The 26,576-nt window shown below is 41.8% G+C and overlaps 1 protein-coding gene across 1 annotated transcript; it reads left to right on the top strand.

Annotated features, from left to right (window-relative positions):
• The first annotated feature begins 12,676 nt into the window (after positions 1–12,676).
• Positions 12,677–14,782, top strand: GCNT3 (glucosaminyl (N-acetyl) transferase 3, mucin type). Its single transcript, XM_034784307.1, has one exon. It carries the CDS (start codon positions 12,830–12,832, stop codon positions 14,141–14,143), a length of 1,314 nt encoding a protein of 437 aa, XP_034640198.1. The 5' UTR covers positions 12,677–12,829; the 3' UTR covers positions 14,144–14,782.
• Positions 14,783–26,576: the final 11,794 nt, after the last annotated feature.

The following is a 26,576-nucleotide window of genomic DNA, read 5'->3' as shown; positions in this document are numbered from 1 at the left end:
CACCCACCAGCGCCACAAGAAGTCGGTTCCTATGATAGTTGCTGGCAGTTTTCTTCTGCAGTGCTTCTACAGTGAGAGTCTTTGGAGCTGTTAGAATCACACTGCAGAAATCCTTCTCTTCACTGGAAGTCTACATCCTCAGTCATTGTGTACGGCTGCTTTTTTATTCCAGGGGTGGCTGCAGCATTGGCACATAACCACGTCATGTTTCTCACACCCCCTGCCCATAGGTTGGGGGGTTTTCTTTCTACCTTTCATTTTGCTTTCCATAGTACAAACACTGGACAATGCCTACATTCTTAGTCAGTCTTTCCCGTTTCCTGGGTTTCTTTAGTTTGAGAACAGGTACTTGTTCTGCATGAGAGGCAGTCACTGTTTTGATCCTTTTCCTGGACAGTTCAGCTGTAGGCATTTCTTTAGGGTTAGATCTGTTTCTCTTACACTCCCTTGCGAACTGGAATTGTATGTTCTACAAATGATCCTGCCTTTAATTAGGGAATCTTTAAATGTCTCTGGAGACATGTGATGCCAGAGTCCTTAGCTCTGTAAATTCAAGTATCTATTGCTTCTTCTGCTTCTTGGTTTCAGGTTAAAAAAAAATGCTCTCTAGATTTGCATATTGTCTGAGGTCACAGTGCTCAAACAGCGTTAGCAGCTGTTCCAATATTTTGGGTTATTTCTGACACTAGTGTCTCACTCACTTCTTGTCCTCCTCTCCTCCCACCATAAAAGATGGAGATAGAGCTTTTTTTAAAAAAAAAAAAATAATCTTTATTCTCCATGATCAGCTCTTTATACAGACTCAGTTCTGGCTTCCACTGCTTACATGCTTGTACAAGGATTTTGTTTGGAAATCCAGCTTTCCTGGTGGTCTGAGTCCTTCCATGCTGCCTGTTTGCTCTGTTTCTAAATGCTGCTTTGTTTGCCTGTTAATCGCACACTTGCTTGTTGGGGGTCTCATTGCCTTCCACTGATGTGAGGTGGAGATGCATTCCTCCCCCATGCCTCTAAGGATTCCTGGATGGTCCTGGAAGTCAAGTCAAGGAATGGGGGCAGTTGCCCCTCTGACCTTGGCTTCCTCCCTCCAAGTTTACATTGCTCCATTATATCTTTGATCATTTGCCCCCACGTTACCGGGTAATATAATCACATATGTTCTATTTACTGACAACTTTGCTCCCCCAGAATTTTTCTGAAATGATGATCCTACAAAGCAAGTAAGCAACCCTTGTTCATTAGATACTGGGAGAAGAGGAAACAGAGCTGCTCAGAACAAAAGTATGCTGTTTTGTTGAAGCCAATAGAGAACAAGTTTTGAAAGTTGCTGCAAAAACAGCCTTGTCTCCTGGCCAGCTCTAGGAAAATATTTCTAAAACTCTCAGCTAGAGCTTTGGAGTCAGAAGACACCATCTGATTAATTTATTTCAATGTTAGTGATGGGCTTAATTTGGCAAGTTTGTAAATATTGCTCAGAGTAAGAAAAGAAGGTAGCAATGCCTGATCTTCTCAGGAAGTGCTCTGTTTTTTTCCCTAAGGTCTTGTGTAAATATCACTCTTGCTTTTAGTCAGGATTTTTCCTTTTGTCCGAGTTAAACAAATAAAATGGGGACATCAGTGGCAGGAAAGACCACCAGTTGCTTACCATCCAACAGCGTGCCCAGGTTCCACTCAAGCAACAGTCACTGGGACTAGCATTGTACATTATGCACAGATCTTGCAGGAAAGGGGTAGTTTTTCAGAGGACCAGGTACTAATTTCCCTAATCACAATGGCAAATACCCTTTCCACTCAACAAAATAAGTACTATTCAGTTTTATCCAAACATGAGTTTAGAACTGGGCCCTGTGTAGTCTGAAGGAGAATCTGAGGCAGGTGAATATTAGTCATGAGACTTGAATCGTGGAGGAATGCAGCATGGAGTCAGGAATGGGCAAAGAAAACAAAGGGAGCGGCATTGATTGAGGCTTGGGTTGAACTCAAAGAAGATGCAGATTAGAGACATCTTGCATCATCTCATTGCGTGCTTTCCTTTAAAAGAGTAGCAAGTTGTAGCCATTCATACTGATGAAATCATAATTAGGTCACACCTTCAGTAGGGTTATATTTATTCTTTCTATAGGAAGTTTGTAATGTTTTTTAAAGGGTATTTTCTTATGAGCTGACAATTGTAGTGATTTCTTCATTCCTGATTTTTTTTTAAAAGAAACAATTACAGCCTCGAGATGGTGGATTAGTTTCATTGCAGTTCAAATACAGAAATGTCTCTTATGTTTTTCCTCTTGGACTCATGCCTCAGTTGCATTTCTTAGTTAGGTTCATTCTAATGTGTACTTTGGCTGTAGATCAAATCCTTTTAGCACTCATAATACTTTAAAGCAGTCTAAATAAATATTTTAGAATGCTTTAAATTTTACTAGGGAAGAATAAAAATGATAAAGTAGAAATTGAATAGGGGCTTGGGACTGGTAACAGAGCTTGAAGGTTTTATCTCTAGGCCAGTGGTATTGAATCTGGTCCACACAAGTAGCATCTAGCTCTTTTTTCTCTAATGACTTTTAAAAAACAACCCATATGAAGTAAGTCTCATTACAATTCCCAGTGGACAGGTTTCCATATAAAGAAATCAGATTTGACAGCCCTGATGAGCACATTGCGAAGTGCAAATAAAAAACTTTCTCGGACTCCAGGCTGAGAGGGAATAAATTACAAGACTGATCAGTTTCAGAAGTTGGATGGCCCATCCAATACTCAATGAGTATTGAAGTTAATGAGAGTCTTTCCATTCGAGTTCATTGGAGGTTCAACTCTGCCCCAAGTGTAGCAAGTATTATATAGCCTGTTGATGCCACACAGGGAGCCAAAGATGACACCATGTTCTTTGGAAGAGGCATCTGGAGGAGAACTCATGCTGAAACAACTCACAGAAAACAGACTTATTTATGTCAATAGGATGTAGCCATAGGTGTTATAGGATTTGGCCCTTTCACAGAAAGGCTGTACAAAGAATAATCAATTTAGAAAGTGATATTTCACACAAATTGTATAAAAATGTTGTGACTTGATGTGAAAATGGAACTGAATAAAATTATGGTAAGAAATGGAAATTCAGTTGTGTATTTCACATCTCTATAACCCCAATTTGCCAAATAGCCACACCTGACTTTAAACTTAAGATAGGATAGTCTAGGCATTGCCCAATATCTAAATAAATACTTTGCCTCAGTCTTTAATGAGGAGCTTAGGGATAATGGTAGGATGACAAATGGGAATGAGGATATGGAGGTAGATATTACCACATCCGATGTAGAAGCCAAACTCGAACAGCTTAATGGGACTAAATCGGGGGGCTCAGATAATCTTCATCCAAGAATATTAAAGGAACTGGCTCATGAAATCGCAAGCCCATTAGCAAGAATTTTTAATGAATCAGTAAACTCAGGGTTGTACCGTACGACTGGAGAATTGCTAACACAGTTCCTATTTTTAAGAAAGGGGGACAAAACGTAGGCCTGTTAGTTTGACATCTGTAGTATTCAAGGTCTTGGAAAAAATTTTGAAGGAGAAAGTAGTTAAGGACATTGAGGTCAATGGTAATTGGGACAAAATACAACATGGTTTTACAAAAGGTAGATCTGCCAAATCAATCTGATCTCCTCCTTTGAGAAGGGAACAGATTTTTTTAGACAAAGGAAATGCTGTGGATCTAATTTACCTCAATTTCAGTAAGGCATTTGATACGGTTCCAAATGGGGAATTATTAGCTAAATTGGAAAAGATGGGGATCAATATGAAAATTGAATGGTGGATAAGGAACTGGTTAAAGGGGAGACTACAACGGGTCATATTGAAAGATGAACTGTCAGGCTGCAAGGAGGTTACTAGTGGAGTTCCTCAGGGATTGGTTTTGGGACCAATATCTTATTTAATCTTTTTATTACTGACCTTGGCACAAAAAATGGGAATGTGCTTGTGACGGGTTGGATCACAGAACCCCCTTTGGGAGCTGCCACCCGATGTGCCAAGACTACTTCTGCCCCTGCTTTCCCTGCCAGCTCGGGACCCCAGCACCCTGTCTTGCTGAGCCAGACACTCCCGTCTGCTCCAACACAGACCCAGGGTTGGAATTATTTGCCCCAAAGCTGAAGGTTTACCTAAAAGCAGCTAACAGAAGTGTTCCTGTCTAACACTCAGATACCCAACTCCCAATGGGGTCTAAATCCAAATAAATCCATTTTGCCCTGTATAAAGCTTATAAATTGCTCACTTATAAATTGTTCACCCTCTATAACACTGATAGAGAGATGTGTACGGCTGTTTGCTCCCCCAGGTATTAATACATACTCTGGGTCAATTAATAAGTAAAAAGTGATTTTATTAAATACAGAAAGTAGGATTTAAGTGGTTCCAAGTAGTAACAGACAGAACAAAGTAAGTCACAAAGCAAACTAAAATAAAACGCGCAAATCTATGTCTAATCAAACTGAATACAGATAATCTCACCCTCAGAGATGCTTCAGTAAGTTTTTTTCCTCAGACTGGACACCTTCCAGGCCTGGGCACAATTCTTTCCCCTGGTATAGCTCTTGTTCCAGCTCAGGTAGTAGCTAGGGGATTCTTCATGATGGCTCCTCTCTCCCTTTATTCTGTTCCACCCCTTATATATATATATATATCTTTTGCATAAGGGGGGAATCCTTTGGCCTTCTCCGGGTTCCCACCTCCTCCTTCTCAATGGAAAGACACCAGGTTAAAGATGGATTCCAGTTCAGGTGACATGATCACATGTCACTGCAAGACTTCATTGCTCACTTGCCAGCACACATGTATACAGGAAGACTTACAGGTAAACACAGCCATCTGCAGACAATTGTCCTGGTTAATGGGAGTCATCAAGATTCCAAACCACCATTAATGGCGGAGGGTACCCCGAAACCGCAGGACCTGCGGACCTCACGCAGGCATGCCTCCAAAGGCTGCCTGACTGCCGTGCTTGGGGCAGCAAAAAAGCTAGAGCCACCCCTGCCCTTATTACAGAGCATCATACCTAGAGCTGGTAAGTAATCTTGTTGCAAATAAAGAGCTTGTCAAAATATCCCACATTTTGTTTAAATGAAAGTAGTATGAAGTTGTGCTAATCTCACTTCTCCTCCCCCCGATTGTTCAGACAACTGTAGAATTGACCAGAATTTCAATTTTTAAACAAGCAATTGATGACATATTGATGCAAGTGAAAAGGGAATGACAATTTGTGAAATATTTTCCCATTTGTCCAAACAGAATTGAGACTTTTGGCATTTTTTGTACTGAACAATTTGTGAATAAGTTTATTATTCACCGAGTTCAAATTATCACCTAATGAATGGGTATCAGAAAGAACACACCTCTTCTCAAATATCAGTGGACTAGTGGATGACTCCAACCAAAGACATGCCATAAAATAGCACCCTATATACAGTAAGAGTTATGGTTACAGTGCCACTCTAGGTATATACTCAGTGTCTGGGGATGGCACACTAGGCCTCAGCTGTGTGATTGAAGGAAAGCTGCTGCTAACTGGTGCTCTGGGCTGGGCCTTCTACATTGCCGGATGTCCATCCTGGCTGTAATGGAACCTCCACCGAGGCACGAGTCCTTGGAGAAGGGAAGACAGAAATGGGGACAACTACTGGACAAAGAGGGAGTGACTCCCTACCCATGCTACAGAGGGGGACAGAATGGGGGAAGCCAGACAAGGAATGAAGGAAGGAATAGGAGGAGGAAACCTGGCCAAGGCAGGAAGGGGTAGGCAAGTTTTTCCCATTATCAATATGCAACACTGGAAGTTTCAGGGTGACACATTTGAATCCAAGTATTCTGGACAGTTGCTGTCAGTTATGTAAATATACAGCCTAGTTATCAAATAGGCCAATTTGTGTATTGACTTATTTGCATAAAACCTCCAGATTTCTACACTTTTCCCTTCAGGAGTATGATTCACATTGGACAGACTGGACACCTACCTTCAAAAATAGTACATTTATGTGACCATGGTCACTGGAGGGGCTCCACTGAGAATGCTCAATCAGGGCAAACTGCAAATAATGGGGCACACAATTCCCAAAACTGGTGGTTTATCCTTATAATTAGATTTACCAAGCCAGTAACAAAACAGCTTCTGTAATACCTTATGGTTACCAAGACACCCAAAATACACTTCCCCTTAAGCAATCCAGCCTTGGGCTCCCACCCAGACAGCCAAGTCAAATAAAGTGAGGATTACTTAAAATCTTACTCACCATATTTAAAGTTCTACCAGTCCCAAGAGATCAGACATGTTACCCACCAGATCAATCAATATTTTAGATTTTACCCTAATACACACGTATGCCCAATTCTTATTAACTAATCTAAGCTTTATTTTAAGAGAAAACAGTTACTGTGGTTAAAAGATCATACATATAGATATGAATAAAGTTTAGACCAGTTTCATAGTAGAGATGGTGAGGATGCTGATTTATAAAAGTCCTTCTGGAAACAATTTAAAAAAAAGTTATAGTCCAATAGGCAGTCCATATGTAGAGTTTAAGTTCTTCCATGAGAATTTGCAGGGAAATCCCAGCATAGGCCTGGAGTCCAGTTTTGTGGTTTGAACTTCCCCTGACAAAGTTTAAGCCCCTGGATAAACAGGATCAGGCCTGAAGCTTCCTTTATAGTTCTCTAGCAAGCTGATAAAGCTTGTGTCAGCAAACAATCACAGCAGGTATTCCTTAGATGAAGAATAGGTAAGATATATTGTTGCTTTAAAGTAAATCTCTGTTTCCTAGGCACACACCAGCAACTAGCTGCATTCATTAATATAAGGTAATTAACCATTCAAGCAGTTCATAGACAGTTTACTACAAACTCCAAAGAGAAATATAGACAATGATATTACACCCCAAGTTTCATCTAAACTTTAATATTCCTTTTTTATCTCTGAATTTTCCTCATTTACTGTAACTGAGTGACTTGTCTGTCTAATAGCATATTGCCTTTTGTTTTCTGAGGAATGTTCTGTATGTGAAGGTATATAGATAGCATGTGCAACTCTAGTTATCTGGTACCCCATCTTACGGGATGTTTTGGCTCCCCTGAGTTAGAAAACTGATGGACAATGTGCATATGAATGTATTGTCCCTGACCATCAGGAGAATTACGTTCTCCCAGACAAATATATGTTTCATGTGTGCTTTTATTTTAAAACTATAAAACATTTAATATTTACTAAAATTGAACTCATTCAGCTTTAGTGAACATCTATTTGCAGAGAAACATTTATGGGTGCTATCAGTGATCTACACATGCAAAATACATTCACTTACCAGTTCTGTTCATGTAATTATGGGAATTTATTTATACAAATAGGCATGTCATAAAATTTGGGAGTGCAGGTTTGGAGGCCCCTTTGAAAAGGTGTCTGTGTACACACATATACGCACTGCATTGCATATCCTGCTTTATGATTTAAATTCACGGTTTTCTTTTCAGGTTCAGATGAAATTTTTGAAATGCAAATTATCTGCTGCCACTGGTGACTGCAGGGGAATGCAATAGTAAGCAATACACTTTCCAGTATGTCTGACCTACATCTGCTTGGGCAAAGTGAAGTGTTGGGACACAATGCTGGATACACAGCCTTGTCTATACTACCACTTTTATCACGAGCACGTAGTGCTGATGCAACGTGCGAGTGTACATGCAGCCTTTTGCTGTCCTGAGCTACCTGCTAGTTTCCTCTTTGAGTAAGCTGGGTGGTAGGACTCAAAGACCAGGTGAAGTGGCTCAGAGTGGGAAAGCTGGCCAGAGAAGAACTGTTTTTTGTTTGGGTTTTTTTGGGTCACAAGGTAGGTTGTTTATATAAATTGCCCGATTTGCATTTCAAAACGTTTGCTTACTACTGGTGTATTTCTGGACCCATAGATGGATTAGTTTAGTAGTTTCATATCATAGGCCCAAAAAAGGCCTGGAGCTATATCCATTATGAAATAACCAGCAAGCACATCCAGTTCAACATCTACCTGATCCTTAGTCTGTTTGACATCTGGCACAGTGTCAAATGGCATTGATAAGCAACACATTGTTCCTGCTGTCCGTGTGATTTCATAGTGTTCATTGGCCTTTACTCACCTACCAGTCTGAAGTCAATGGAACACAGAAACAATAATTAGCTGTGATTTCAGTGTGGGGTACTGTTGAAAGGTAAAATAAAACATTGGCTTTAAGAGACAGCGAGTAAATTAGGTATACTTGCTTATTTCAGCAAGAAATTAAGGTTATTTTCTTCATTAACAAAAATGGGGTAATCAGAATTTCTTTTCGGATTACAGACAATAACGGGAAACATTTGTGATCATTCTAAACATCTCCCTCAAGACATGCCAAAATACAGAGTTGAACTGTTTCTAGCCGAACATGGCTTAAAGTCACAATACCATCTAGAAAAATAAATTGGCAGCTGGCATAGCAACGATAAGCAAATTTAAATTAAGAAGGGTTATTACTCATATGATTGGTACCAGCTGCTAAGGGATTCAGGCAGGTTTTTTCAAAAGGTGAATCACAGAGGACAGGGAAAAATAGAAAATTTGCATGTTGCTCCCGATTCTTTCTAGGATCTGGATGATAGATCCTCCAGAGATTTTTCTATAGAAAGGATGACAATGACAAGTGTTAATACTTTTTCAAAGGGTAACTTCACAAAAAAAAAAATGTTATTTTCCATAGGTCAAAATGGCTACACAACTCCTAAGGAAGTGAAGAATCAGGCCCTCTATCTACTTTGGTAGACTGAAGTGTTTAGCTTCTTAATATGGCTAAAGGAATATAAGAATTAAGACAGATGTGTAGTCTGCTGAAGGCATTGGTAATGAGATAGCTAGTAATGGGGCTGAAATACACAAAAACATCACCTAGAGTCAGTACCAGGTTTACCATGGCACCACTGGTGCCATGGTGCCAGGCCCAGAATCAGAAGGGGCCCCAGCCAGCCCGATCCCCCGGCTGGCTGAGCCAGCCAGGAAAGCTGCCCCTGCCCCTGCCCTGCCCCGCAACAAGAACGAATGAACTTGTGTCGAGGCAGGAAATTGTTTCTACTCCCCCACCCTCCCCCACCTGAATTCCTGTATGAGGTGTACACAAGCAGCTGGGAACTGGCCTCAGGCATCTCATACAGAAAGTCTACATGCCAGAATCACTATGTAAACAAAAGCCATCGGGCTGTAGCCTTTCTTGCCTGCCAAGGAGCATGGGTTGATGATGGGGGTATAATAGGGTGACCAGATGTCCCGATTTTATAGGGACAGAGCCTGATATAGGCTCCTATTACCCTCCCCTCCCGATTTTTCACATTTGCTGTCTGGACACCCTAAGGTATAAACGTTTTCAAAATTGATCCAAGTCTGCTCCCACCTGCTCCAGATTAGTGATCAAACTCTCCTTAGGGAGTAGTTGGCTGTTTGGGGGCATTTATATCTCTGGCATTTGAAATATTATTATAATGCTGTAGTTCTTAGAAAATTAGGCAGGAATTAGAAGACAAATTTGGAAAGCTTTGCACTTTGAAAAGTTAGTGTACAGACCTACAATTTCTTCTGCATTTTATGCATGTGGGAGCTATTACAGGGCCATTATTTGTATACATTATTGCTGTTGTTAACTGCAAGAGTGCTTTATGATTTTCCACAGGACCATTTCCAGGTGTGACACACCTACAATGCACTTTGCAACCTGAACTAGAAAGGACTAAAACTGTGCAATTGCAATCTTATTTTCCTAATGCACAAGGGAAGTCTGTATGGAAGAGAATGCATATTCAAGTCTTTGGATGCTGTAATTTAAGTTAGAGGATCAAGGTGTGGAAGAAGAGAGATGGCATTTAGAAGACTTCTAGCACCTCCATCGAATACTCCAGAACAGCAGCACTACAGGGAGCTCCCGGGAGCTATTAGCCTAAATTAGATGCCACCAAACTGAAAGCAGAGTGGTAGTCTCTAATGGAGCTCATATTCTCTCCAATTACAACTAAACCATCTCCACCAGAAACAACTTACCTCCAGGGAGCATAAAACTCTCCTAAAGAGAGAAAATTGCCTGTCTTGGAATATACCAGGTTGCGCCCAGCAGCAGATATTTTTCACAAGAGTGTCTCCGAATAGGGGAATGCTAGGCCTATATTTCTTCATCCTCCCTTGAAATACAAAAGCTGAATGCTCTCCTGCAGTCTAAGTATTTATCAGAACAAGTCATAAGTATAAGTATTCCTTGTACAAGTCTATTTGCCTAGTATCTCCTTCCTTAGCATGGGAAAACATTTTCCTCCAGTGAGAAAAATATTTCCCAGTCCCTGTCTGTCTTCTCTCCAGGAATGTTCACTCCAGGTAATTATCAATTGAATTGGGGGTAGTTTGGGAGGATCCCATGGAGAAGATATTTGCAGCACACCAGTGCTTTCTGCAGTGCCAGGCTGAATTTCTAGGCTTACTGTCAGAAAGAAATATGGCCACTTATTTATCATCCCGAATAAGCTGACATCAGAATCAGCGGATTTTAATATTTTGAAATGTTAGAAAGAGATAGTTATTAAGGCTCAGCTCCTGCAAAAAGAACTGGGCAGTCAAACCCTACAGTGCCCATACAGAACTAAGTGAAGTCAGGTGCAAAGTTCTGCTTGCCTGGTTCCTTTTGCAGGTTTGGGGACAAAAAACATTAAAATGCAACCAAGAATAGGCTAGGAAATAGCTCATCTATATTCTACCCCTTTAAGATTTGTCATTGATAAGTGGAAGGAGAAATGCAAACTGTTCACTTACCTTTTCCAAGTAGCTTTACTGTTTAAAGGGTCCAGTTCCTTCCTGTCCCATCTTCATTCAAATTTAGATGTTAAATCAGCCCTGAAAGTACTATGGAAACTGACACTGCTTTTCAGATCTGGGGGCAAGTTCTGCTCTAAGTTAAGGCTTTGTGCACACATAGATTCCAAATCCCCACCTCCCCAAAGGTGAGTTGGCTTTATTTTATCCATCAGAATTAAAGATCCCATTGAAGACCAACAGCAGAGTTCTGAAAGACACTAAAGAAACAAAGGCGCTCCTGCCTTCCCCAAGGAGAAGCTGGTTTTTCTGCAGCAGCAAAGCTGAGAGCTAGGAGATACTGAAATAAACTGCTATTTGCAGTGAGTCATGGAGTCACTTGTCTTTTATTTAAATAGGTGCAATGCAATTGACACCCTGTTGGCCAAATCCTGGTCCTATTGAAGTCAGTGGGAGCTCTGGTCATTGGCTTCAATGGGACCAGGATCTGGCTCACAGGGTGCAAATACTATTTGTAAGTGAGGACAACTTGGCAGTCACAGATGGACTCATCACTCAAACCAAGCCAGGAGAGGGGGACATAGGACGAGAAGATGCCCGGGAAGTGAAGTGCACCCCCACCCTTTGCCCCCGTTTTAAGAGTCAGGAGTCCTACTGAAGGTAGCAGTGAAATGTAAGCAAACAAGTCGGGTAGGCAAACAGGGAGGGAGCAGGAGGGAGGGAGACAGTAGGAGAAGCAAGAGGGGGATCTATATTTGCTGCCTCACTCTTGATTCAGATATAGGGAGAGGTGAAAGTAAGCCGGTATGGTCCGGTATGGCATACCAGCACGAGCCAGGACGCCATGCCAGACTGGACAGGCTTCCACAGCGGTGATTTAAAGGACCCAGGGCTCCAGCCCTTTAAAGTGCTGCTGGAGCTCCCACAGGGGGCTCGGGAGGGGATTCACATGGCCCCGTGCTCCTGCCCCAGCCCTTTAAATCCCAGTCTTCTTCCAGTTGAGGCCACGCCCCCACCCAGGACTCCGGCCTACTAGTAAGTCCTTTAAGTTACTTTCACCCCTGGATATAGGTGAGCAGAGAAGAGAGAAGTCAGGAAAGCCACATTCTGCTTAGCCATGTTGGAAGGGTGCCAAGATGTCGTCAGAAGTAGTATTCATGCCGATCAAAGGGTTTTAAATCAACCTCACTTCGCTGCTACTGTCAGCTCCACAGGGCAGAGTTACTTTTCGAAGGATTATTTCTTGCTTTATTTTAACGACGCTAACAGCCTAGATAGCCATACACTTAGCTAGAAACGGAATGCGTGGAGGATACGCTTGTCTGTGGATTTACTTCCCTTTCTAGGAAGTCAGACAGAGATGAAGACCGCTTCGATCCTCTGGTCCGTCACCTTGTCAATGCAGGGCTGTTCCTTACTGTGTATTTGCAGCGCTTCCTATAGGCTAGGGGTTTGTAGGCTGTATTACTTTGACCTTTGTAGGAAGTGGGCATCTTGTGGATCATGGGGGTGCGGGTCGCACCTCCGCAGGGAGCTAACAATTAAAGGTAAAGGTTGTGTATTCCTCTGATTTTTTCCCGCAGGAGACAAACAAAGCAACCAGTCCAACTACTGGATGTACCAGACATTCCAGGACCTAATAAAGATAATGCCACGTAAAGGGGAGTGGGAGGGTAGAAACTTCCGATTTTTATTTCACCTTGCCTTCAGTGCTAAGTATTTCCACACCTCAGGGTGGGAGGGGGAAACAATCAAGCTGGTGACTAAACTTCTGCCCCGCCCTGGCTGAACAGAGCTCAGATAACTACAGAAAAGGAAGACAAGGGTGTGGAACCGTTGCTCTTAATGCACCTGCTACCCAGGATTAATTCACTCACGCAGATCGAATTGTTCGTTACCAGCCGGGAGGCAGATGTTGTAACCCCAAATCCTGCTGATTAAGAGGAACTTGATTTAGGAAGTGGATTTATCACTGGGAAGAAACTTTTGCCCCCGCTCCCAAGATGTTTCGGGAGAGAAAGTGTCTGTGTCAGATTCAGCGCCTGTTGTTCATGGGATTTCTGATGCTGTTTGCCACGGTGGTGCTGAAATACTCCTCCTGGGAATGCAACTTCAGTGATCTTGGGAAAGAGACGGTGCATCTGAAGAGCGAGAGTTGCAAGGATCATCTCTACCAGTCTCTGAAGTTGTCTCCTAGCGGCCAGATCAACTGCTCTCGGATCATCAGAGGGGATGTGGAAGCAGTAGAGGAGGCTCTTTTGAGCAGGCTAGAGACGAAAACCAAATCGGAGCCTTTAGCCCCAAAAGATTACGTGAACTTGACTAAGGACTGCACTCACTTTAAAGCGCGCAGGAGGTTTGTTGAGTTCCCACTAAGCAAAGAGGAGGAAGATTTTCCTATTGCATATTCCATGGTAGTGCATGAAAAGATTGAGATGTTCGAAAGATTGTTAAGGTCCATCTACACGCCCCAGAATATATACTGTGTCCACGTAGATCTGAAATCCCCGGACGAATTCAAGGAGGCAGTCCGAGGGATCGCCTCCTGCTTCGAAAATGTCTTTGTGGCCACTAAACTGGAGAGAGTAGTGTACGCATCCTGGTCCCGGGTCCAAGCGGACCTGAACTGCATGGAGGAGCTACTCAAGAGCAACGTGCCCTGGAGGTATCTCTTAAACACTTGCGGCACCGATTTCCCCATCAAAACTAACGCCGAGATTGTCCGAACCCTGAAGTTTCTAAATGGGAAAAACAATATGGAATCTGAGAAACCCTCGTCGATCAAGGCGGCTCGCTGGAAGTACCACCACCACGTGGAGAACTCGGTGATCCGAACCTCCACGGAGAAGAGCCTCCCGCCCCATGGCTCACCCATGTTCACAGGCAATGCCTATGTTGTGGTCACAAGGGACTTTGTTCAAGCCCTCTTTGAAAACCCGACGGCGCAGCTGCTGCTGGAGTGGTCAAAAGATACTTACAGCCCAGATGAATATATTTGGGCCACCCTCCACCGGATGCCGGGCATGCCAGGATCGGTGCCTTATAACCATAAGTATGAGGTCTCTGATGTCAATGCTGTTGCTAGATTGGTGAAGTGGTCCTACCTGGAGGGCGATGTCAGCAAAGGGGCACCCTACCCTCCGTGTACGGGTGCCCACCAACGGGCCGTCTGTGTGTATGGGGTAGGTGATCTTCACTGGATGCTCCAAAACCATCATCTGCTAGCCAACAAGTTTGACCCAAATGTAGATGAAACCGCAATCCAGTGTCTGGAGGAATATCTACGTTACAAGTCAGTGTACGGGAAAGATCTCTGAGAGCACGTCCGGCCCGGCACGGGGAAAACACGAATCTAGAGAGCGACTTGTAAAGAACTTCGGAAAAAATGCTATGCAACATTTACACAACACCTGGTTTTAACTCGGACTCTAAGCAAGCGGGGGATTTTGCTCTGCAAAGAGTACTTGTCACTGAATTGACCGACTTGAAACTATCGACAGTATTTTTCCTATGGTAAAAATCTTTTAATATATGCTGTCTGAATTACGGTGAAAGATACAGCCTCCTGATTTAAGTACTGAGTCAGATTCTGCTCCACCTTGAACAGAAAACCTCCAGTAAGTGATCGCCCTGTCCTTGGCGTGATTGCTCAGGATGGATTTCTAATAAAAGCCTTTTCATTTGAAGGAAACAAAGGAATTTGCTAATCACTTGGAATGTCTGTTTAATTTGCTTCCTCCATTCTACCGTTGAGGTTGCATTCTAAAGTAATGGTGCTTTTGTAGTTTATGCTATAAAATAAGGAGACTTCTAGTATAGAGGGGGAAATAAGATTTAACCTGGTTATCCAGGCGCAGTCATTTTCCTAGTGAAGGTTCTCTTCTGTGGGAACCGTATTATTCTCACTATGTGGCTTGAGAGTGTAATATTCAGGACCTGCTTATTCTCAAATCCGGTCTGCAGGTAGTTAGTACTCAGTACCAGGACATGCTATCTAGAGTAAGGATTTTCCACAGAAAATGTTAACTGTAGAAATCTATGGATTTAAATGATGCTGTTTGGACCCATAAATGTATATAATGGGAACTGCAGTTCAGGAGTATTCAGATGTGGAGTGCTGGTACAGTCCTCTGTTTCTGCGATAAAGTGATTGATCTGGAAGTTGTACATAAGCATCACATTTCATCCCCACTGGTCTTGGGGAAAGAGCCCCACACTTTTTTTGGGGGGGGGGGACGACTCAAAAAAATTGCAGCATAACTTTTTTCTGCTTTGTGGTGAAAGTTTGGAAGAACTACTTTATCTGTAGACATGATTTCCTGGTACATTAGCACACAACAGCAGCCTTAAAGATAAAATCTCTTAAGGAATATTATAAACCTTAATGTTGTTTGAACATAGCGTTTGTGCTTTGGTTAAAAAGCAGGCAGTTGGCTTACTATGAATCAACATTTCCTTTGTTCCTGCTTCTCTTTACTTTCTGCTGTTTCCCTCCCTTTTCATTCTACGTTTTACTAATCTTTCACATACACACTACAAAGATAGAGGTGAATTAGTTTCCTTGTATTTCCTTTTGTATGGTTAACCACAAATGTCAACCCTGTGTGATTAAGTAAATTGGTTTCCTAGCTTCTCTTTTCCTGGTTCTGTCTTGTCAGTTGCTTATATTTAAAAATAAGGGGTAGGCAAATGAATCTTGAAAACACTGCCAGTGTTTTCCTCTGTAGAGTAGAAAGAAAACCAGAGTGGAAGATTAAAGGTTCAGATCAGTTTATACAAGAGCACAAATGACTTTATATAGTTCATTTTCTTTGCCTCATGCTGTGCCTACGTGGCAGAAGTGGCTTTCCAAACATCATCCTTACTACTACCTAACTTGATTGACCCCGACTGTGTCTTTTACTACCTCAACCCGTTTGGCTTTGTTTGTTTTAAACATGCCACTAACAAAAAGCTAACCAGAAGCTATGTTTTGTATATTTAATTTTCTTCCTTAGAGTTAAAAAAAAATAATGAAAATATAAAAACTCAGCTCCTTGGCTATTTTGTAGCCTTTATGGCTTAATCGTTGAGAATACATAGGACTGGGAGACTGGAGATCCAGGTTATGCTGACCTGCTGTGTGACCAAAGCCATTTAACTTCTGTGCCTCAGTTTCATCATCTGCAAAACTAGGACAATAACCCTTAACTCCAGTGGTGGTATGAGGCTAAATTCAGTGAGATTCTTGGATAAAAGGTGCTATAAGTGAAAGTTATGGTCAAAGAGAACCCCAAGTCCAAGTTAGAATTAAGACAGCCAAGATTTCCATGAAAAGCAGGGAGTTTGCCCCCCAATCTTAGTCAAATAACCAACCATTACTCAACTCATCCCTTCCCTCTCTATAACTTCTCTTGTAATGGATGGGGGCTTGAGGGGGACACACGTGTTTTTATATTGAACCTACCCCGAGAGCTTTGCTAGCTAATCCAGCCAGCTTCCGTGGGCCCAGCTGCTTTTCCCTGTGTCACCTTGAACCTTAGCTCATTCTTCTCTGTACTATTATCCTATATGTATATATTTCACTAGTGCAGCACTATAATACTGTGGCTGCCGGCTGACAGCCACTACTGCCCTACTGATGTCTGAGGCAATTCCATGACAGTAGGCTGGAGGGATATAAATGAGGGTGACTGAAGTTGCAATTGCCTACATTTTCGATTTAGTTTTTCATAATCACAACCTGATTTAAATCAATTATTTAAAAAGACAATCAAGTGGTTGAAATCATTATTTCAACCACTTGATTGTCTTTTTAAATAATTGATTTCCATAATCGCAGCCTGATTTAAAACTAAATAAAAAATGTAGGCAATTGCAACTTCAGATTAAACCGTATCATGAACTCCATTATAAAATGCTGTTTTTTAAAATGCCACAACTGGTAGGGAATCTGAATGTTACAAAATTGCTATAAGCAACACAAAACATTAACCATTAGGGCCCTGATCCCACAAAAACCTAATCAAGTAGGGGACTTTACTCAGTAGGGTGACCAGACAGCAAGTGTGAAAAAATCAGGACAGGGGGTGGAGGATAATAAGCGCCTACATAAGACAAAGCCCCAAGTATCAGGACTGTCCCTATAAAATCAGGACATCTGGTCACCCTATTACTTTCACAACTAAACCCATTCACTTCAATGGGACTACTCATGTGCTTCAAGTTAGGCATGGGCATAAAGGTTTGCTCCATCAGTGGCTAAAACTGTATTTCTATTAAAAACTTTAGTGGCATAAAATTTGTCACTTACATACAAAATTGCCTCAGTATCAACAATGAAAATTTGTGGATATTTTCAGTGGGTTAGCAAACGTATTGTGAGTTTTTCATTCTCAGAGGGCAAATTTTCAAAATAAGAATCCTAAAGTTAAGTGTCTAAACCTGGTTTTAAAAGCCTAAGAGTGAAATTTTTAAAAAGCATCTAGAATGACTATGGGGCACATGCCCTATTGACTTCAGAGTGCAAACTGCCAGACATGCATAGCCTGGTTAAAGCATTTCAGGTTTCTTAACTTGTGAAGGTTCACTGTATCTGAGGGTGGTAATGGTTGCAAATATAGCAGGGACTATTGCCTTATGAATTTCGTATGTGAGCTTGTGGTGTTCTCACAGAAGGATGCTAATGAGACCCTGGGCTCTCTTTTTCAAGACATATGACCATTTTAAACTTGATTTATTTATTTTGGAGTAAAATCTCTACATAAAATCTACTAACAATTAGGAATCTAGAGAAACACAAGATAAATAGCTGAACTGGATAAGACTGTAAAATAAGTAAAAAGCTAGAAACAAATTTTAAAAATCTGATTTATTTGTTGGACACCTCCCTCAGCTTTCCTGCAGATAGTTTTGGAGGAATCAGGCTGACCACTAGTATCTCACTTATCAATCCGCAGTAGAAACTATGATTATTCAATTGCCAAGATATTTGCTAATTAAGTTGTCACCTCAACCCTATCCAAAGGATATGCAAGAAATGAGCATCTGTCCCTTCAGGCTTTGGGAAAAGTGGAAATTTAGGGTTCATCTACTCTAAAACTGGAGCCACAAGCGAGCCATGTGTGTTCTCTGACAGTTACGCAGGCAGGCCAGGAATAACTTTATGCAGGTCAGGTCCTCTGAACCAGGTTAGACCAGTCTGTACTCTGCCTCCCGAGGGTGAAGCTTCAAGAGACTTGTTACCTGCCTCATTTCAGTATTGAGGATATGCCTTATCTGCAGGAAGCATTCTTTACCTTACCCCTTTGGCCAGGAATACAATCACTAGGAAGCCCATAAAGATACATATATTAACATGATAGTCTGAATATTCCCTAGTCTGTCATATCTCAATACAATAGGCTTTGAGTATTCCATGATTCTATAGCATTCAAGTGTCCCATACACTTCCAGATCTGTTAGAGTAATTTATAATCCATTTGTAATCATTCTATATACATTTCGCCATTGTCACTTTTGCCTCCCCCCTTAAGAGTTATATATATTGTCCCCAGAGAACATTAATTTTTATTGTTTAAGGCACATGTTAGACTTAATCCAGACCAGAATTTTATGGAGTAGTTAGAAGAAATAAGCATACTGGTTTGGAGAAACTAACACACACAAGCTTTTGTCCCAGGTTCAAAGCAAACCTTTTCTGAAGTTTGGGAAAGATCGAATTTGCTTTTGCTCTTGTCCATTGCCACCCCCACCCCCCATCTCTGCCTGTGCTCCTTGCCATCGTTGGTTTCATCTGGAGGCAGAAACACTAAAATACTGTGAAGTTGCTTTTGTCTCATGTCTGTCCTGATTTGTACCAGGAAATGCTAAAGTTCATGTGCACTCCTGAGCTCTTTTAGGCCACAGAAGTTCAGATAAGCCACCCAACTGACACTGATAAAGTGTAATAATTCTCTATTTTATGCGGGGCATAAAACATTTACAGCGCAATCTTGCTTGAACCCATGCACTTTCTTTGGAGCTTCAGCTGGTCTAGAGTGATTTGGTAGAGGCATTTTTTTCTTCCTCACCCCTTTCTATGCCAGCATAACACAGCCAAAAACTGAGGAAGAGGTTTAGCTTAATCTACCCTGAGGAAATGGATAAATAGACCTCCCATATTAACACAGTGACATGGTGATTAGCCTTAGTTTTGGTCTTACCAAGGAGCTAGACCATGAAATGTATTAAATGTAGCAATCAGGTATGCTGTAGGATTGGAATATTTAATTATAAACCTAATGAAACATTGAGAATTAAGTCAACTTGGTTAATGCACCAGTCTTAACTGCAAGGAAGCAGAAATAGATCCAGGCCTAAACCTCAGGGCTAGACACTTGTGATAAACTGAACTCTTCCCAAAATTACAAACTGACCCTACCTGTGCAAAACCTAGCACTACCACAGTGGGCTCTGGATCAGCCCTTTGTGCAAAGTATACTGGTCAGTCAGTAGCAGAGGTGGAAATAGAGCTCAGGAGTTCTGGACTCTCCTTCTAGGTTGTGTGGCCTTCAAAGGTACATTTACACTGCAAGGACCAAAATACACCCTGCTGCAGCAAGTCTCAGATCCTGGGTCAACTGACTTGGGCTCACACTATGGGGTTAAAAATAGCAGCATAGATGTTGGGGCTTGGGCTGGAGCCCAGGATCAAAGACACCCCCCACTTTCTGGGTTTCAGAGCCCAGCCCAGGTAGGAACAGCTACACTACTTTTTTAGCCCTGGAGTGTGAGCCCAAGTCAGTTGACCTGAGCTCAGAGTCGCTGCCACAGGGGGTTATTTTTGTAGTGTAGATGTACCCTAAGGAGTCTTCTTCAGCCTGGCAGTATTTTTGCTCCTCTTTGAAAATTCACTCTAGTCATCAGGCATGATAAAAATTAAGACTTTATTCACTTCTAAGCTAGGATTCCCATAATCTTATTTTTGAGCATGTTTGGTGAGATTCTATAGAGATTCACACAGGGTTATCTCCATAACTCAGTCAGGTGACTTCATCTCTTGTAACTAATTCAGCCACTCTAATCTCATGCTGTGATAAGTGAAGGGGGTGGGGGGTAACTCCCTTTTATGAGCCCCTAGCCAGCCAGCAGCTATAAAATCCCTCTTAGTAGCTTTTCTCTAATTGCTCTACCTGTAAAGAGTTAAAAAGTCTCACTGCTATGCATAGGTAAAAGGAAGTGAGTGGGCATGTCATAACTATAAAGGGAAGGGTAATAGCTGTCCTGTGTACAGTACNTTCACGCAGGCCCCTACATTTGTACCCTAAAGTTCAAAGTGGGGATCTCAGTCCTGACAGGGCACCTGGCCAAAGCCAATGGGAAGGCTAGAACTTTTTACAATTGAAAAATGAGTCCCCTTTTGTCTGTTGATGTTCTGCTGGGGAGAGGCAGACAGGGCAGAGCTATGCTGTAAGAAGCTTGGGCCAGGTATGAAAAAAAAAAAAAAAAAATCAGTATCATACCTAGAAACTACTAATTTAAAACCTCAGATATGTAAATAGATTAGGAAATGTCTAAGAAGATGCAATTAGGTTTATCCCTTTTATTTCTTTGTGGCCTGTGGATTTCTCTGTGCTAACCCAGGTGCTTTTGTTTTGCTTATAACCTTTAAGATGGACCTCAAGAAAGCTATTCTTGATGCTTAATCCTTGTAGTTGCGCTTAAAAATCTAGCAATAGCCTGAGTTCCCAGATGTATGTTCTTGCTTTTTTAAAAATAATAAAAAAAACTCTTTAAAACAGAATTGGATTTTTGTGTCTGAAGAGGTTTGTTCACATGTTTAATTAGCTGGTGGCAACAGCTGATTTCCTCCCCCGCCTCTCCCCTTCTCAGCTCTTCCCAGAGGGGGGGGGCGTGAAAGGGTTTGAAGGTACCCCACCAGAAGGAATTCCCAAGTGCGCCTTCCTGGGCTCTCAAAGGAGTTCTGCACTTGGGTGGTGGCAGCATCTACCAATCCAAGGTCAGAGAAAAGCTGCAACCTTGGGAGTTTAATACAAGCCTGGAGTGGCCAGTATTAATTTTTAGAATCCTTGCGGGCCCCCACCTTCTGCACTCAAAGTGCCAGAGTGGGGAATTACCTGTGACACAGTCTTTTCAGAGTTTTATATCCATTACGTCATATTACAGGACAGCATAAGCAGCACATACCACTTAGCTTCAACAGGCTTTGGATCAGAACCTAGACCCTGAGCTGTTGAAATAGGAAATCTGTTTACTCAGAAGGTCTCAGAGAAATACCTTAAGCCCAGAAGTACTTAATAGCAAGGACTAAGAACATAAGAACGGCTGTACCGGGTCAGACCAAAGGTCCATCTAGCCCAGTATCCTGTCTACCGACAGTGGCTAATGGCAGGTGCCCCAGAGGGAGTGGACCTAACAGGCAATGATCAAGTGATCTCTCTCCTGCCATCCATCTCCATCCTCTCACAAACAGAGGCTAGGGACACCATTCCTTACCCAGCCTGGCTAATAGCCATTAATGAACTTAACCACCATGAATGTATCCAGTTCTCTTTTAAATGCTGTTATAGTCCTAGCCTTCACAACCTCCTCAGGTAAGGAGTTCCACAAGTTGACTGTGCTGCGTGAAGAAGAACTTCCTTGTATTGGTTTTAAACCTGCTGCCTATTAATTTCATTTGGTGACCCCTAGTTCTTGTATTATGGGAATAAGTAAATAACTTTTCCTTACCCACTTTCTCCACATCATTCATGATTTTATATACCTCTATCATATCGCCCCTTAGTCTCCTCTTTTCCAAGCTGAAGAGTCCTAGCCTCTTTAATCTCTCCTCATATGGGACCCGTTCCAAACCCCTAATCATTTTAGTTGCCCTTTTCTGAACCTTTTCTAGTGCCAGTATATCTTTTTTGAGATGAGGAGACCCCATCTGTACGCAGTATTCGAGATGTGGGCATACTATTGATTTATATAAGGGCAATAATATATTCTCAATCTTATTCTCTGTCCCCTTTTTAAATGATCCCTAACATCCTGTTTGCTTTTTTGACCGCCTCTGCACACTGCATGGACATCTTCAGAGAACTATCCATGATGACTCCAAGATCTTTTTCCTGACTTGTTGTAGCTAAATTAGCCCCCCATCATATTGTATGTATAGTTGGGGTTATTTTTTCCAATGTGCATTACTTGAAATTTAATGTGGATAAATGTAATTTGCCATTTTGTTGCCCAATCACTTAGTTTTGTGAGATCTTTTTGAAGTTTGTCACAGTCTGCTTTGGTCTTAACTATCTTGAGCAGTTTAGTATCATCTGCAAACTTTGCCACCTCACTGTTTATCCCTTTCTCCAGATAATTTATGAATAAATTGAATAGGATTGGTCCAAGGACTGACTCTTGTGGAACACCACTAGTTACCCCTCTCCATTCTGAGAATTTACCATGAATTCCTACCCTTTGTTCCCTGTCTTTTAACCAGTTCGCAATCCATGAAAGGACCTTCCCTTTTATCCCCTGACAGCTTAATTTACGTAAGAGCCTCTGGTGAGGGACCTTGTCAAAGGCTTTCTGGAATCTAAGTACACTATGTCCACTGGATCCCCCTTGTCCACATGTTTGTTGACCCTTTCAAAGAACTCTAATAGATTAGTAAGACATGATTTCCCTTTACAGAAACCATGTTGACTATTGCTCAACAGTTTATGTTTTCCTATGTGTCTGACAATTTTATTCTTAACTATTGTTTCAACTAATTTGCCCGGTACTGACGTTAGACTTACCAGTCTGTAATTGCTGGGATCATCTCTAGAGCCCTTTTAAAATATTGGCATTACGTTAGCTAACTTCCAATCATTGGGTACAGAAGCTGATTTAAGGACAGGTTACAAACCTTAGTTAATAGTTCGGCAATTTCACATTTGAGTTCTTTCAGAACTCTTGGGTGAATGCCATCTGGTCCCGGTGACTTGTTAATGTTAAGTTTATCAATTCATTCCAAAACCACCTCTAGTGACACTTCAGTCTGTGACAGTTCCTCAGATTTGTCACCTACAAAAGCCGGCTCAGGTTTGGGAATCTCCCTAACATCCTCAGCCATGAAGACTGAAGCAAAGAATCCATTTAGTTTCTCCGCAATGACTGTATCGTCTTTAAGCAGGGCCGGCTCTAGCTTTTTTGCTGCCCCAAGCAGCAAAAAAAGCGCCGCCCCCCCCCGCGCAGCCAGAGCCCACCCCCCCAGCACCGCGCCACCGGAGCGCCCTCCCCCGCGGAATGCCGCGCCGCGCTCCCCCCGCCACCCCTTACCAGGTGCCGCCCCAAGCATGTGCTTGGGTGCCTGATGCCTGGAGCCGGCCCTGTCTTTAAGTGCTCATTTTATATCTCGATCATCAAAGGGCCCCACTGGTTGTTTAGCAGGCTTCCTGCTTCTGATGTACTTAAAAAAAACATTTTGTTATTATCTTTGGAGTTTTTGGCTAGCCGTTCTTCAAACTCCTCTTTGGCTTTTCTTATTACATTCTTGCACTTAATCTGGCAGTGTTTATGCTCCTTTCTATTTGCCTCACTAGGATTTGACTTCCACTTTTTAAAGGAAGTCTTTATCTCTCACTGCTTCTTTTACATGGTTGTTAAGCCACAGTGGCTCTTTTTTAGTTCTTTTACTGTGTTTCTTAATTTGAGGTATACATTGAAGTTGGGCCTCTATTATGGTGTCTTTAAAAAGCGCCCATGCAGCTTGCAGGGATTTCACTTTAGTCACTGTACTTTTTAAGTTCTGTTTAACTAACCCCCTCATTTTTGCATAGTTCCCCCTTTTGAAATTAAATGCCACAGTGTTGGGCTGTTGAGATGGTCTTCCCACCACAGGGATGTTGAATGATATTGTATTATGGTCACTATTTCCAAGCGGCCCTGTTACAGTTACCTCTTGAACCAGCTCCAGCACTCCACTCAGGACTAAATCTAGAGTTGCCTCTCCCCTTGTGGGTTCCCATACCAGCTGCTCCATGAAGTATCTCCATAGTGATTTATACCTGCCTCTGGAGATTTCCATTACTTGCATCTGAAGAAGTGAGGTTCTCACCCACGAAAGCTTATGCTCCCAATACTTCTGTTAGTCTCAAAGGTTCCACAGGACCCTCTGTCACCATATCCAAGGTTCTCATGGAGATACAGGAGGAAAGAGTATCTAGTTCCTGTTTGGCCATTACTCACCATTTAATTCAAAAATATTTGAGTCCAAAAAGTATCTTGCTGCTAATTTCTTTTTAGGTCATACACATGTAATCTTTTCAGCGTTGAGTTAGTTTCTTATGGAAGGACAAGAGTTAACGCCAGAGATGAGGAAAGACCAATATTCTGACAGTGTTCTTAATAGCTCCATTCAAAAAAAATTAGAAAGATCAGATTTATGAACCAAGGCATACCTACCAAACCAGCAGTTCCACTCTAGATTAGTTAAGGACAATGATTACAAATAGAATAGTACTCAGCTCTTATCTGGATCCACAGAAGGTCAGAATCATTCTATCCCTTTACACTTGGGGAAAATGAGGCACAAAGACATGCTGTGACTTACCCTAGGTCACCCAACAAGCCAGTGGCAATGCCAGGACTAGAAACCAGGTCTCCTGAGTCCCAGTCCAGTAGTTCACACATGTAACCTACCCCTACCTCCATAAATGGGTTCAAACCTCAGACTGTCCAGAACGTTACTGATGGAAATTAAATAGTTTATATATGGAAGTATTAACGCCAGAAACCTTGTCAGTTACTCATCCAATCAACAAGCAGTTGATATCTACAAACTGCAACAAACACTTTGCATTTTGAATATCACATGCTAACAATCAACTGCTTACAAAATCTACTGCCCAAGAATGATGTAAATTAACTATCTGGCCAATAATGTGAAAAATCTGAGGAAGCCAGTTTGTTCTCATTCATCATCACAAAAAGGTACTTGATGTGACCTATAGTCAGTGCAATGAACAGTGACCACAGACACCTGTAGGGAATGGCAAAGCTTCCACAGTCATCCCTTCTTTCTCTACTCAGAGATTGGTCAGCACAGGTGTCTTTGTTTTCCAAGATCCTACTTTTACATGTGCATACATGAGTGAGAGAGAAATATTATAAAGAGAAAAGGAGGGTCAAGTTAAAATATATTAAGAGGAAACTAAATTAACTAAAACCACAAACAGAACCAGGGGCAAGAAACACAATAGACCACTGGGAAAAATCTGTAGAATTAGTGTTGAAGCAAACGTGGGGAGATTGTGTGATTATCTCCTTTATCATCTGACTATGGCAGCATTTCCTAGCTGTGAGAGAAGAGCTGGCAAGATTGCTCAAGCAAGCTAGGATCATAGCAGAATACTACACACTTCCTTTAAACATTTGTAGAATGCAGATGCTTTGAAAACAAGAAGAAAAAGCATAAAATATCTTACCCTTCTAAGACCTGCCACAAAGAAAAGACATATTTCTGCTACTGTCCCAAAATAAGGGGAGTGGGTTCTTGTCCCACTACAGTAAGTTATCTACCTACTCATTATCTAACATCAAGCCAGCATGTATCCTTCCTGCAGACTTATATACCCCACACCTCTCCAGGGAAACAGCTGCCTGCTGCTAACAAGACTGGCTAGCCTTCTTACAAGGAACACCTGCACAGCCACCCATCAACATTAGCAGACTGCAGAGGTGCTTAGCTCTTCAACAGGGGAATTTTAACCTTTTCCTCACCAGAACCTGTGAGTGGACTTTTACCCTGTCACACCAATCCTATCAATCACATCACTGACCCGCTATAAATTTCTAAAATACTCATAGCCCTTCTGCCTGGACTTTGCAGAAATCATTGACTTCTTTCAGCAACACAAGGGGAAACCTCCTGTGGGACTCTACTAATAATAGAGCTTTGGGGGGAAAAAACTCTCCCATATGTGCTGGACACTTGAGTTCACTTATCTGGAGGAGAAATTTCATGAACATGCCCTGCCAGAAACATAAGGGCCCATTAAGTCATGCAGGCTGTATCAGCAGCTATTGTTAGGTGGGGGTGGGGTTCAATAATTTAATGTATTGTCATCTGCAGACCCATTTTGATAGAGAAAAATCTAAATAACAGCAAGTGGCATATCCTCAATGGGATGGAGAATGATGGAAGCAAGTTTTGTTTTAATATACAATGAAGAAAATGACTTTTGCTTTAAAAAAGAATAACAACATCACATTCTCTGTGACAAGCTGGTCCCAGCTTCTGTTTCTTTGCATAATACTAAGTCAGTTTCACCGATGCTGCTTTGAGAATTGTATTTGACAGGCCATCCTTGGATGGAATGTGGTATGAAAATTTAAAGTGTTTATTATTGTTTCTATAGAATCAATTTACCTGTGCACATGTAATTACCTAAGGCTGCTGGAGCGTAACTGGTAAGTGAAATGATATCGAGATGCAGGATAAATGGCCGACTGTCTAGGACCTCTTATACTTAGTGTAAGTTGCAGATAAGATACACTGATTTTGCACACAGCACTGAGTTTATTGTTAACTCCACCAAGTATAGCATTTCTTCACATGGGTCTTCATCTCATTCATATCAATGGGGAAATTGCCCACAGGTCCATGCTCTATCATTGACAAATTTTCTACTTTTCCTGTGCCAGCCAATTTGTCTGTCTTGATCAATAGACTGGCACAGCTTGTATTGTACTGTGTTCCCCATTTGATGGGTGGTAAGTAAAATGCCATTGAGACAAGGGAGG

Source organism: Trachemys scripta, chromosome 10 (genome assembly GCF_013100865.1).
Source record: "Trachemys scripta elegans isolate TJP31775 chromosome 10, CAS_Tse_1.0, whole genome shotgun sequence".
Lineage (NCBI taxonomy): Eukaryota > Metazoa > Chordata > Testudines > Emydidae > Trachemys > Trachemys scripta.
Note: the sequence above shows the minus strand (reverse complement) of the source record. Positions and strands in the feature narration are given on the sequence as shown.

Bases quoted from the DNA above. Each gene is read 5' to 3' on its own strand.
- GCNT3 (XM_034784307.1), top strand. From the start codon at position 12,830: ATGTTTCGGGAGAGAAAGTGTCTGTGTCAGATTCAGCGCCTGTTGTTC.